The sequence below is a fragment of the Leptidea sinapis genome, chromosome 26 (genome assembly GCF_905404315.1).
Source record: "Leptidea sinapis chromosome 26, ilLepSina1.1, whole genome shotgun sequence".
NCBI lineage: Eukaryota > Metazoa > Arthropoda > Insecta > Lepidoptera > Pieridae > Leptidea > Leptidea sinapis.
In genome coordinates this window covers 6666920-6680884 of record NC_066290.1, presented here as the reverse complement: position 1 = coordinate 6680884, position 13965 = coordinate 6666920, and the positions used below count along the sequence as shown (strand labels likewise).

Genomic DNA, 13965 nt, shown 5'->3' with positions numbered 1-13965 from the left:
TCTTAGGTAATTTTTTCGAGGAGTGTTATCAATACGCGGGTCAGTAATTGTTCAGGAGTAATAGGCGGAGCACACGAATCTCATGACGTTGATGTTTGATCTACAGCAGGTTGAAGGTTTCTAGGGATATGTCAAAGCTTTCATTGTGAGCCTGTTATTTTATTTCTCGGTAACTTTGAAGATTCATGCAATTAAACAACAATTAAATTAGTTAAATGGTTTCAATATCAAAATAACATAAAAACAATAACTTTGGCAGTCTGTTTGTTTATTCCGTCTTATCTCCGGAAGAACTGAACCAATTTTGATGGCACTTTTTGGTAAAATAATAACTAAACGGTAATAAAGAAAAAACACAAAAAATGAGGCTTACACAGAAATGTCATTATTTTCATCAGGGAAATAATAGCTGATAAGTTGCTTATTTTGGTTTATATACTCTTTGTAAATAAATAGAATAATTTTTGAATATGGTCAGCACGGCATATTTGCAAAGAACTTTTATTTTCTTGTCCTTCAAATAAGAATTTTGAACAACGTACTTTGAGCTAAGCCGAGTATGTTTTTAAGGTTTCTAATATTTTATGTATATTTAAATTTTTTGTGTAATCTTTCAATTTTTCATCCACTGGCAACCTACACAAAAATATTAAATGATATAATCAATAGTAAAAAAATAGTTTTCCCTAATATTCCATAAGAAGGCTTCAATAGCTCTCTGAATTTTACGGACATATCAATTGGAAGTTATATTGAGTAATAGGTATAATTTATTTGATTTGAAATGGTCATATTTACTGTATATTACTGTTTATGTTCATCGTATAGCAAATAACATTGTGACTGCACAACACTATGATACCAATATTTTGCATATTTTTCTAAAAAATTACTATAATTTGAGTTTATTTATTCAAATACGGAAAGCATTAACATAAGCGTCTCACAAAGCAAATCTTCTGGTTAGAATAGTCAAGTCAGAACTGTACAGCTCAACTTATTGTTACTCGCTAGGCTTGATAATTGCTCTGAGGGTATAACTTTAAAAAACGATAGTTTGTCATACAGATGTCTATTGTCTACTATTGCAACTTTCAAAATATTTGGACACTAAAGTAATTATAATTTAAATAGAATGTTGAATCGATATAAAATATGGGCAGATTTAACTTTACGGCATTCTTACATAAGCGAGTAAGTGAAATCCTTCGTTATTTATTGGATTTTAATGAAATGTAGGTATACCAATAATACCAAAACAATCAACCACATTCTAGACGTTAATGGAATGATCGTCGAGATATCATTCTAGGAGGTGTCGAAATACGTAACTCGTTAGTCGTTACGATGTGTGTTTTGTCATTATTACGTTAAAAGATTGATCCCCTTATTAATAATAGTCTGCTAACTTAAAGCATTACTAATTCTCACTCTGTCTTCTTCTATTGACCTAAGTCAGGTTTTAAGGTAGCGGACCATTATGAATAAGGGCGTGAGACACTTGTCGGCGTCTCGCCCGTGTGGCCTTAGAAGTCGAAAAGGTAAGTATTTTCCGTACATTATTTCAATGTAATAAAAAGCAAAATCCATCGCTGCGTTTGTTACAGTTAAACAGAATATTAGGTATTCTATTTTATTCGATACTCGTTCAACTTTTGTCCTATCACAATACTGTCATCGTTATACTGTGAGATTTTTAAACTATTTAGAAATCTGTGACCGAAAGGCAACGTGGCCGCTATGCAACGTGACGCGTTGCATAGCAGCCCATGGCGCGATTTTTTTAGGTAACTTGCTCCGCCCAAACGCTAAAGGTTGTTGGCTTGATCCTGAACATATTGTCAATGTATATGCAATAGTACAAGTATATTGGCTTAAAAATGCATTTTTACTATTAGCATTAGTAGCAATTTGATATGACGATGCGTCACTCGAACGGTTAGCTCAGTTGGCAGAGCAGTGGCACGTAACGCCAGAGGTCGTGGTCATAAAATTATGTTTCAAATTTTATTTGTGAATTAGTAGCAAATAATCCTACAAGTCGTTCTTGAATAATTAATTGTCGTTTGATTAGTTTCAATTATTATGAATAACTGCGCTCACCCTGGCAATAGACAAAAAAGAATAAACAACGCTCATATTCCCCTGTTTCACAGATGTAGTATATTTAAATTATTTGTAGCATAGTTTTGGCCAGTGTTTCTCTTACAAATGGGTTGAAAATCCCCATTACATAACTCCGTTGCAAAAGTATCCTTATATCTACACGACGTAACTTACGCATCTGATTAAAGTTATGAACAGGAACATAAAAACACAGTGAACCTTTTTTCTTTTGATTCTTGTGATATCCAGCAAGGTAAAATAAAAAAATATTCGAAACAAGTAAGCGTGGGCAACATTGTTGTATTATTTCATAACTTTTTAATAAACACTAAAAGTTACGGAGAGTTTGCCATATTAGCAGTGAAAGCTGCATTAAAATCGGTTTATCCGTTTTTGAGATTAGCGTGAAAAGACAAACAGACACACGGATTGAAATTCTAAAAAGCTCTTTCTGGTTTCGGTTATATAAATACAACGAGAGTAAATAATTAGTTCATTTTGAAATAATCACCTGCAATTTTATTATATTATGTAAGTAGGTATCTATAGACATTTCCCTTTACAGATTTTACGAATTATGTGTATCTTTACAGATTATGTGCTAATAGTTTTGACTTTTGAGCCCTTATAATTATAATACGTTCCATTCACGCTCGTCCCTTAAAAAGTATGTTTTGAAAAAAAAAAGTAATAATTTTTGGTTACAAATAACAATAAATGTAAGCGTGTTATAAGCCGCCCAATCCCAACATCGCAAGCCACGCCACTAATTACATTTTCATCCCAACCATTTTGATGTGTGGCGTGCCCCACAATGTGGTTTTCGAGGAAAATAGGACATGGGTACCCTCAAAAAATGCGCGTATAGTGCTAGAAGGCCAGCAACGCTCCTGTGATTCCTCTGGTGTTGCAAGAGAATGTGGGTGTGGGTGGTCACTTAACATATCAGGTGAACCATACGCTCGTTTGTCCTCCTCTTTCATAGAAAAATATACACTGACAATATGACTACAGTTATCTGTGCTTGCTATAATTAGAGCTGTTGGCTGGCAGTATATTCTCATCTCTATTGACGAGCCAACCCTGAAAAATAGTATGTGGGCTACTTAGTCTGGTCATAATGCGTCCGGTATGTTTGTGGAGAACCGTGTAGATGGTTTTTCCGCAATCATACGGAAAAGAATCGCCTCCGTCAAAAATAGGTTAGAGAGGAGTCCCTATATTATTTTGAAGGTGATAGCCGACAGACAGGACAGCGCATTCAAAGCGCACTGGATGTCTGCTTTAGTTTGTAAGTTTATTAATTATATCAACTAATATAGAATAAGTTTGTTAGTAACATATATGTAATTTATTATTGTATTTCCTAACATAGGTTAAGACTATTTCACTAACATTTATATATGGACCTTTTGTTGTCTTAAATATATATATAAATAGTTAAAAGTAATAAATACTCTTACTGTTAAAAATAAACAAAATATTACATCAAATGTAAAAAAAATTGGAATCTGTCATTTTTATATGACTGTTCATTGAGATTTCTCATACAATTCTTGTACAATATTTTGCGATATTAAAATGGAGTGGAGTGATAAAGAGAACCGAATCGCTGTGATTGCATTACAAAAAGAGGTTTGGAGCCCAATGCAAATTTTTAAAACTCTCCATACGCTTAGTATTAGTAAAATGTTTGTGTACCGGCCTATTACAAATACAAATATTTTATTTTGTCTCAAAAGAAAAACGTATTATACAAAAAAGCCATGTACATACTACTACATACTCATAATACCTACTACACAACATTATACATCATCACAACCTTTAGATACAAACATTAAGAAGCCTATATACTTATGTTTGGTAAGTGCATCTAGACAAGTAGGTACGAAGTTTTTATTGCTAGGACTTCTTAAAGAACCTAGGCACATACAGACAGTAGGTTTTATGTGAAGCAGACATAAAAGCTGGTGCCTTCCCAGAAAATTGATATTTTGCTGGAGTGGTAGGTATGTAGTCTACATTATGACAACAATCTACTAGTACATGGCTGAGCTCTAACTCCTAACTAAGTTTCCCTGTGTTTAGGATATTAGTACTCCCCGTGTATCGGTCTGTTATTCCATAGTTCAAGAATGTGTATGTCTGACTATTATAATGCACAAGATGAGTAGTAGTTTAATAATTTTGAAAGGAAAAATAAATAAGAAATATAATATAGTATATAATTAATTTAAAGGTATGAGTAGTAATGAGTAAAAATGTAGGTCGGTATGTATACCACCAGATAATTACGTACATACTAGTGAAGGTATATGATTGTATATTTCTTTATATGTATGAAATATAGATAGATATAATATTTTCTAAAAGAATATGTGTTTATTTGCTAATTAGTAACGTAAGGTATCTAAATTATTACCTAGTTTTAAATTAAAGAAGTTTAAATGTATCCTAAACCTATTGAAATATAAGTACTTATTAATAAATAATATCGTATATTAATTATTTAGGTCAACTGATGTAATGTAAATGATACGTGTAATGTGATATTTAATTAAAGCAGAATTACTTTCGGTACATACCCAGACCATTTCGCCAGTTGGGTAGTTAGGTAGCTAACCTGATTCACATATTTGGTTTGTAACACTTAATTAAATAACAGGATGTCTACCAATTGATAATCAAACACACTACATTATTACCACAGTTTCTAATAAAAATGGTAATCATTGCACAAAATAAATTGTACTTCGCTGTTGTATTAAATTACATGTACCCTCAATAAAACAATAAGTGAGTTGATACCGACATGAATCAACACAGTATTAGCAGCTACTAGATGCGACAAGATGCAGTTATAAGTTGTATATTATTAATATATATATATCTATATATATATTTTTTTTAAGGTGGATTTTATTTATTGATCCTAAAGTAGTTTTACTTACTAAGAAGAGTAATGTTATATTTTAAATGTATTACGTTATAATTTCTAACAATTCTTCAGTTTCTCTATAGTCTTTTGTTAGAAACCAGTTTTGAACTTCATGTTTGAGTTTATTTGTGGTCATTTCAAAAATATTTAGATCTTTATTTATTTTATTATATAGAGAATTTGATAAGAAAGGGATTTGTTTATTAGTAAATTTTGTTTTGTTTGATGGTATTTGACAGACATTATGTCGGAGCCTTTTTTGCTTAATTTGTTCGCATATTGTGTTATATGGGAGTTCATTATGTTTATATAGAAGCACATGTAAAATATACAACTGTCTCACGCTCATTAGCCTATTTTCACGATACAGCTGCTTTGTGGGATGCCTAAAACGTTTAAAAAACATTACTTTAAGTATGCATCTTTGGGCCCGTTCTATACTTATTAGGTGTGATTTCGGGACTCCTCCCCATACCGGTAGGCAATATATTAATAGCGATTGTACCAGGGACACATAAATATTTTTTATAAGTTCCGGATCTGCGACATGTCGTAAGCTTTTAAAAATATATATTAGTTTCCTAATTCTGCTTGTCTGGTTATCGATATGTATGTCCCATCTCAAGTGTCTGTCTAGATAGACTCCTAGGTATTTAATATGGTCAGCTCTTTGGATATTTGGACAGTTGCAATAGTCAGATCGACCAGGAAATTGCATACATGAATGTATTTTAATCTGATAGTCCTGATCAGGATTGTTTCTGGTTGAAATTGAGAAGGGGACATACTTCGTTTTATTTACATTTAAAGTCAAAATGTTGCGTTTTAGCCAATTAGATACTTTGGATTACCCTCTTTCTGCTATTTCCTTAACGTCTGTCCATGTACTTCCTGAAAATATTAATGCAGTGTCGTCTGCATATGTTGAGATGACAGTGTTAGGTAATTGCATGTTACAGAGTTCGTTAATATATATAGTGAAGAGCGTTGGCCCGAGTATGCTTCCTTGCGGAACTCCACAGTCAACATAGACCTCGTCACTAAGATATTGGTCAATTTTAACCGCTTGTTTGCGGTTTGTAAGGTAGCTTTCAAAAAGTTTAAGCTGAAAACCCCTTATACCGAGTTGCTCTAGTTTATGTAAAAGGTTGGGAGCAGAGACAGTGTCGAATGCCTTCGTGAGATCTAGGAAAACGCCCAAACATTTTTTACCTGAATCCAGGTTATTAACTAAATCATATGTTATTTTTGTTACTGCGGTAAAAGTTGATTTTTTGGGCCGGAAACCAAACTGATTATTCGATAACAAGTTTTTACTCTCTAGGTATATCACTAATTTTTTGTTTATGATCTTTTCTATAATCTTGGATAGTGCAGGAAGTAAAGAAATTGGGCGATAGTTCGAAGCACTATCTCTATCTCCACCTTTATAAATGGGATATATAATAGATTTTTTCAATGCAGTGGGGAAAACTCCTGTCAAGAAACAAGTATTGCAAATGTGTGTAATGGGTTTGCAAATAGCAAATTTAGTATTTTTATAAAAGTCGTTTGATATTCCGTCCCATCCTGGAGCGCTTTGAGATTTGAGTGAATTAATTATGCTGATAATTTCGCATTCATTTACAAGAAGGAGAGCAAACGATGATTCAGGAGTTTTAGTAGATTTTTCATTGTCTTTTTCCACCATTGGCTTTGCTGAGAGACTAGCAGATATATCTGCTGCAAGTGAGGATCCTACTGTGGCGAAGTATTTATTTACAATATTTACAGAATCGATTGGAGAACATGATAAGCTTAATAGTTCCTTACATTTGTTAGTTTTACCACTACCAAAATTGCAAATTCGTTTTATATTATCCCACATATCTTTTGTTTTATGTACGGAATTATTTAGTAGTTGCCTATCGTATTTCCGTTTGGCTGCTATTAATAGGTAGAATGAGACCTCCTTTGCTTGTGACAGAAAAAGACCTGGCCCTACATGTAGTGTTCGTACGAAATAGGTGGTGAAAGCAGTAAGGGAAAGAAGTCGAAGAAATCCTGTACAAGCAAAAGATTTTATCTCGCGAGATGAAAGACCTCCTTTGCTTGTGACAGAAAAAGACCTGGCCCTACATGTAGTGTTCGTACGAAATAGGTGGTGAAAGCAGTAAGGGATAGAAGTCGAAGAAATCCTGTACAAGCAAAAGATTTTATCTCGCGAGATGAAGATAGCACCTAAAACCATGTCACTTCTATAAGAGACGTACTGGTCATTTCTTAACTAATTTAAAAAATAATAGGATTGTGAAATCGAAACAACTACTGAAGCGGTACGCAAAGGCAGGTCACAGAAAAATTTCGTTTACGGATAAGAATTTCTTTACAATTGAGCAACATTTAAACAAACTAAATGACCGTATTTGCTTAAAGCTCTTAGGAAGCTTCCCAATTAGTCGACAGACGGATAGTGGCCACGTGTGCAACGACTTCAGTGATATCCTGGGGCTATGAAGGAGTGACTGAGCCATACTTTTGTGAAAAAGGTATAAAAAAAATGGCACAAGTATATCACGATACCATTCTTGAGCAGGTAGTGAAGCCCCTTAACAACACCATGTTCAATAACCAACAATGGTTCTCAAGAACTCGGCGCCGGGTCATAAGCCTCGGTCTACGCAGTCTTGGTTGGAAATGACCGTTTCGGACTTCATCAGAGCTGAAGACTGGCCATCGTCTAGTCCCGATCTTAATGATCTGAATCATGATTTACAGTCAGCTTTAGAGAGTACGGCTTGCTCTAAAGTCTAAACGCTGTGATAATTTAGAGTCCCTAAAATAATCCGTACGATTGGTAGTGAACAATTTCCCCATGGAGTGAGTCAATCCTTCTATTTATAATTGGCCTCTACGTTTAAAGGACTGTATTGCAGCCAATGGAGACCACATCGAATAAGCTTTTTATATTTTACATTGTTTTATGTTTATGTACCTATTTAAATAAATATACACACTGTTAAAGTAATAAATGTTATTTGCAATAGATTTTTTTTTTCTTTGTTTATGGCAAGACTGGGTAGAGATACTTATTAGTAACATCTTAATCCTCCACTTCTTTTTATAACCACATTTTGTTTTTTTTATGGCTGACGCACAAACCGTTCAGGCCAAGAAATGGGAGAAATTAACCACATTTTTTTTATTCTTTTTATAACCGCATTTTTATGACACTTAACGTAGGAAATAACTTTTTTTTCACGATGTACAAACTTCTTGGCAGAAAGCCTTGTGTTACATCACGCTGCAATTTGCATGTTAGGTACAACATAAGTTGAACATAACATGGCGTGCTTGTGACAAGGTTAAAATAACAAGGTTTAAGGTCAGAATTCAAATATTCAGGGTTTGGATATTCGTACCATGATAATCCTGGCACGATGTAGGTACACACTAAGCTACCTACTTTCATTGATTTGTAGGCACGTAGGTAACATAGGGATAATTAAGTGCGGTCTCTAATTAAAATGCATCTTAGATTTTGAAGTAAAACTTCTTCAGGCGCGACATGAGCGTAACTCATATTTTTTTTTCTGGCGAATATAACGCTTAGTTACTTCCGTCAGTTAAAATAGAATGGTTATAAAAGTTGTTTCAAATTGATATATAATATTTTTTTAAACTCGCAAATGTATTTGTTTAATTGTTATTACTTTTCTATTAAACAAATTATTTGTACCTACCTATTTCAGAAAGAGTCTGACGTTTGTGACATTTTAAACTACAACCACAGACCTACCAAATTGTGTGCTAACGTTTGAAATTATATTATACTAAGTACATATTATTATATATGAATTAAAATTAAGAAGGAAATACAAAAAGGGGAAACTACTACCAACTTATAATCAAATTATCGTATCACGAAAGGAATGCAATATTCGTATCGTAGCGTTTAATATTGACCTGCATCTATAATCATAGTATTAATAGCTTACAGTAAGTAATAATTATAAATAACTTGCTTGATGGGAAGATGCAGTGTACTTATTATGTACAACCATCAATAGCGTTTTTGACCTTCGACTTGAGGCATGTCTCGAAGAAATCACTTGGGAATGTTTTCAGTTATGATATTGGCACGTTACAGGCGTGTTGACTGTGAGGTATCATTATATTATAAGAATAAATGGGAAAGTCGAGTAAGAAGTAAGTTTTTGAAGTGTTAGATTATTTAAGCCAAGACCAAATACTATACTTTATCTATGATTTTGTGGGTATTGAATGAGACTCGGCTGTCGCGCTCGTTCGGATAAAGTCGGTTTGGGCCGATTAATGGGAGCGCAAAATTTACCAGAGTAATTTATCCACATTGTTAATGTTATGCCTTATATGCTAGATCAAATAAATAGTTGTAATTACTTTGTAATATTCACTTCTGTCGTGTGGTCTTAACATACACTGTGTTAACTAAAAACACTTATCATTTACATCTTATCAGCTGGAAGATGCCCACTACACGACAAAGGCCTCCCCGAAGTTCTCGATGACCATCGGTTTTGCGCTGCCCTCATCTAAACTATTCCGGCGATCTTGATTAGATCATTGGTCCATCCTGCCAACACTTTGTCTTCCGGTACGTGGTCTCCATTCGAGGACTTTGTTGCCCCAATGGCCATCTGTCTATGTACCCTGTACGATCTATGTACCCTGCCCACTGCCACTTCAGTTTCGCACTAATTTGGGCTATGTCACTGACTTTGGTTCTCCTACGGATCTGCTCACTTCTGATGCTCACTCTTGATCTCTTAGGGAAACTCCGAGCATAAAACACCTTATAAAAATCTTATGCAATGATGTAATTACAAAATTCTTAAATTTCAGAGTCAAATCCGACCGCATAAATGCACTGAGAAAACAATATGATGCATTTTTAGAAGAAGATAAAAAACGCAAGGATCGTAATGAGTTTATTTTGGGATGTCTAGACAAAGTGAGCTCAAGATCGTTCGATAAGTCAGTGTCAATGAAGGTATTGTATTGTTCGTTGTTGCAATGGTCGTTCATTGCATATCGCTGCATAGTATAGAGCTCATTTACGGTTTCTTTTCCTAAAAAAAAACACTATCACGAAGCTATTGAAAGAACGGATGTTTGATATCATTAACGTTACTTTTTAAATGCCGTCAATGCTTTTATATTCCTCTGACGTTAGAAGAGACCCTTGCGCGGTGGTAATTTATTATCAGGGACTTTATTTTGCCCAACATGTCAATAAAAACAATATCTCATCCATTTCGTTTAACTTTTATACTCGTCAATAGCGAATAAAGATATCCATATAATTTTATTTTCAGGCCATAACATCGAATACTTGTTCTAGAAAAATGCTCGAAACACCCACATTTGATCATCACGATACAATTTACAAAGACTCAGTCAATGCAATTGCCCCCATGTCTATGTTTTCAAATAAACAAGTCTTATTGAAAGAATTGAGCAAAGACTATATATTAATCCCAAAAACGAATATTATCCATGAATCTAATATTATTAATCTTTCAATCCAAAATAAACATCCGGATGAAAATAAAGATTCAGACTGGAGAACTAAGTACAATATATTAGATGAATTGAAACAAACTCAAAAAGAAATTAGGCCGGAAGTAACAAAAGAAGAGGATAAAATATTTTCTGAATATAATGACAGGGATTTTATGAAAATTGAACAAAAGACAAATGATTTCATTTTTCCAGAAAAGGATATCGATGGTTCAAAAAGCAAAGAGAATTATGAAGAAATTAAGACATGTTCTAAATTCTTACCCAGTAAGGAAATTCACGCCAATTCTAAAAATAAAAATTTTGAATGCGTAATAAACAATGATCCACTAAAATTTACTGAAAAACCTACTCATATTGAGAGTCTCCCAAATGAAATCAATTCATATGTAATGTCTAATTTAAATGTAACAAATCAAACGCGAAGAAGCGATGGCGATAGTAACGTTAGTGAGGTTACAGAACCAGGAATGAATAAATATCAATCAAACCAAAAAATATACGGATCCATTTATAAAGAAAATGAAACAAATCAGGAACAATTAGAATTGAGTAAAGTAGCTACTAAAAGTGAAGAGCAAGAGTTCAATACGGAAATATTACTAGATTCCAAGCACAATATTATAACGGAAATAGACAGTACAATTGAATCCAATTTGCAATCCTTGCATTTGGAACCTGTTGCAAAACAACAACCTGAAGAGACAGCTGTGATAAGCAATGTATATGCTCAAGAAATAAATCCTCAAAATGAGTCGACAGAGAGTGACATACCCGATGATGTTGTGACGGATTTGAAAGATGTTACAGGTGAAAGTGAAAATGATCCAAACAACTATGAGCAACATATTGAAGATACCATTACTACACGTCCAGAAGCGGACATTGAGCATGAACAATCCCAGATAGAAGAATATGAAAACGAACAAAGAAATTTATTTTATTCTGAAAGTGCTGATGAGAATTACATTTACAATGAAGAAACGGCACACCCAGAAAACGTAAATAATGAACAGTATTCGTATTATGAAGCAGTCAAAGATCAACCTGCTTATGCTGCGGAAATTGACGAACATTTGGAGACGAATGAACGTTATGATCCTAATTATGAACAACAATACGATAATGTTTATCAAGAAAATCAATACCAACAACAGATTCACGAAGATTACATTACTCAAGAAGATAATTTAAATTATGAACGACAGCAATATGAAGTTTATGAAGGCCAAGAAGATCCTAATCTAAACTATAACCAGCCTATGCAACAAAACTATGAAAATCAAAATTCTGAGCAGAGTAATGTGATTGCGAACGAAGAACAACAGCAAATTCAAGACCCAATCATGAGTATTTCTAACGAAAATGAAATGAACATACCACAATCATCCACGGCTTACATTCCTCAGTCCCAAGTTATACTTACCGAAACATTGGCGAATGTAGAACAACAATTGGATGTAGAGGATGAATATATTGAGGATAAAGCAAATGAGGAAAATGATGATAAAAATCTTACACTTTCGCCGAAAGATTTGCATCATCCGAGTGATTTAATACAAGCATAAGCTATTCATCTCTACGCGATATTACCGAATGATTTTATCACTTATATATTAATATGCAAAACTCTTTTGAAATGGTAAATTGAATTATCATGTATCTCATTATGGATATTGCAATGAAATATTATGAAATAAAAAATATATTAAACTTATTTTGGTATTACTTGATAGCTCATTCAAATTCAATTTTTTTTATTTTAAATTGGATTTAAAAATTATTATGATTATGGCGCGAATACACGTCATGCCTTTAACTGGCACATTTGCATACCAGCTCCTTGTACTTGCCAGCTATTTTCATGTGCATGTACACTACTGGCATGAATGGATCTGGCAAGCAAGTAGTTCGCACACAATTTGATGTACTTGCATGCAATATGAGGGCCCCTCCCTCGCGGGGGATTGCGAAACCGGCAAGTGTGAACAAACCACAGAATTGGTAAAAGACATTAGAATGGCCATCACGCGTAATTTGTATGGCAACCACTGTCGCCAATCAATGTTATACTGAACACCCTAGTAAAATAAACACAAGCATTCACACACATACGTAACCACAACGCAGCCCTATAATTGGTCAATACATAGATAATTGGCATACAGACGCCTACTTTTGACATCTCATGCCTATGAAGTTTCATATTTTTTTAGTTAAACTGTCATACCGATAATGTTATACTTAATGGATGGGGACATGAGTAAAGTGATGTGCCACGCATAAAGAACAACCCGATGTTCAAAAATCGGTTTGACATTTAAATCGAATATATTAAATTCATGTAAATAATAATCGATACGCAATGAAAAACCCATTTTTTCATTCACAAAATATAAGCCATGACGCAACGTCAGGTGATCAAGCCGCTCTAAGCGCACTTGATCCCCGACATCTCGAGCAGCTCTGCGTGCAGCATTCAAATGGTTTGAGCTGATAGTGGAGTGCGTCAAACCAGAAATTACAGCAGTACACCTTATCTGGCCGAACCTGCACTTTGTAGAGCGCTAGAATGTGGGCCGGCTTGAAGTATTGCCCGGTTCTATTTATTATTCCGATAGTAGGCGAAAAAGTGAAAGAGCGGTGTTACGACAAATGGGGTTTTATGAGTGGTAAGCGCACAAACTCGAGTCTTCTGGGGGAAATCTCTCTGTATACCAAGAACGAAAGGAGGAGGAAAAGAAAAGGAGGTTAACAATGCCTGCCCAGATTTTGGAGAGCATCCCAGGTTATAGCATTAGGACTGTTGTTAGTCGGATCCGAACTGTCTCTTTATTTTTTGATCGGACAGACAAGGGCTGACTTCCATGAGTCCGAGACCGGAGTACGAGTAATGCAGCCGAACAGAAAATACATCTCTACCATTTGCGGCTAGTAAAATGCTTACCTTATTGCAAAATGCCAGTGTTTAGGTTTTTTCGACAGTTTGTGAATAAGAATTAATTATTATCAACATTAAGTACAATACCTGTAGTGGGTAGTGATGAAGGATGATGATGATGATAATAATATTGAATTAGATTTAGTTTTTGCTCCTATATTGTATAATAAATAATTTTAATTTCTAATTCTTTATTGCACCATAAGCGCCCCTACACTATTTTTCTTATAAATTACGATGTATAAGAAATTATAAAATCCATACAATATATAACATGCAACTATCGATTGCAAGTTCGATGAGAATAATAATCGAATAGATTCAACGATTGAACACATACCTAGTGAATTGTCAAAAGTATTAGACTATATTTGTCATACCATAGTGGTTGACAAATGAAAAAATGCTCTCGATATTTTTGTCAATAATTTAGATC

At 34.1% G+C, this 13965-nt stretch overlaps 1 protein-coding gene across 3 annotated transcripts; it reads left to right on the top strand.

Moving 5' to 3' along the window:
• Positions 1 to 1076: 1076 nt before the first annotated feature.
• Positions 1077 to 12263, top strand: LOC126972533 (putative uncharacterized protein DDB_G0279653). 3 transcript variants are annotated; one of them, XM_050819362.1, is made up of 3 exons: positions 1077 to 1194; positions 9911 to 10058; positions 10384 to 12263. In XM_050819362.1, the coding sequence occupies exons 1-3, from the start codon at positions 1136 to 1138 to the stop codon at positions 12154 to 12156; spliced, it is 1980 nt and encodes a 659-aa protein (XP_050675319.1). In that variant the 5' UTR covers positions 1077 to 1135; the 3' UTR covers positions 12157 to 12263. The 3 variants fall into 3 exon arrangements, with proteins under 3 accessions (XP_050675319.1, XP_050675321.1, XP_050675320.1); XM_050819364.1 differs by lacking the exon at positions 1077 to 1194 and adding an exon at positions 3077 to 3397; XM_050819363.1 differs by lacking the exon at positions 1077 to 1194 and adding an exon at positions 9176 to 9235.
• The last annotated feature ends 1702 nt before the right edge of the window (positions 12264 to 13965 follow it).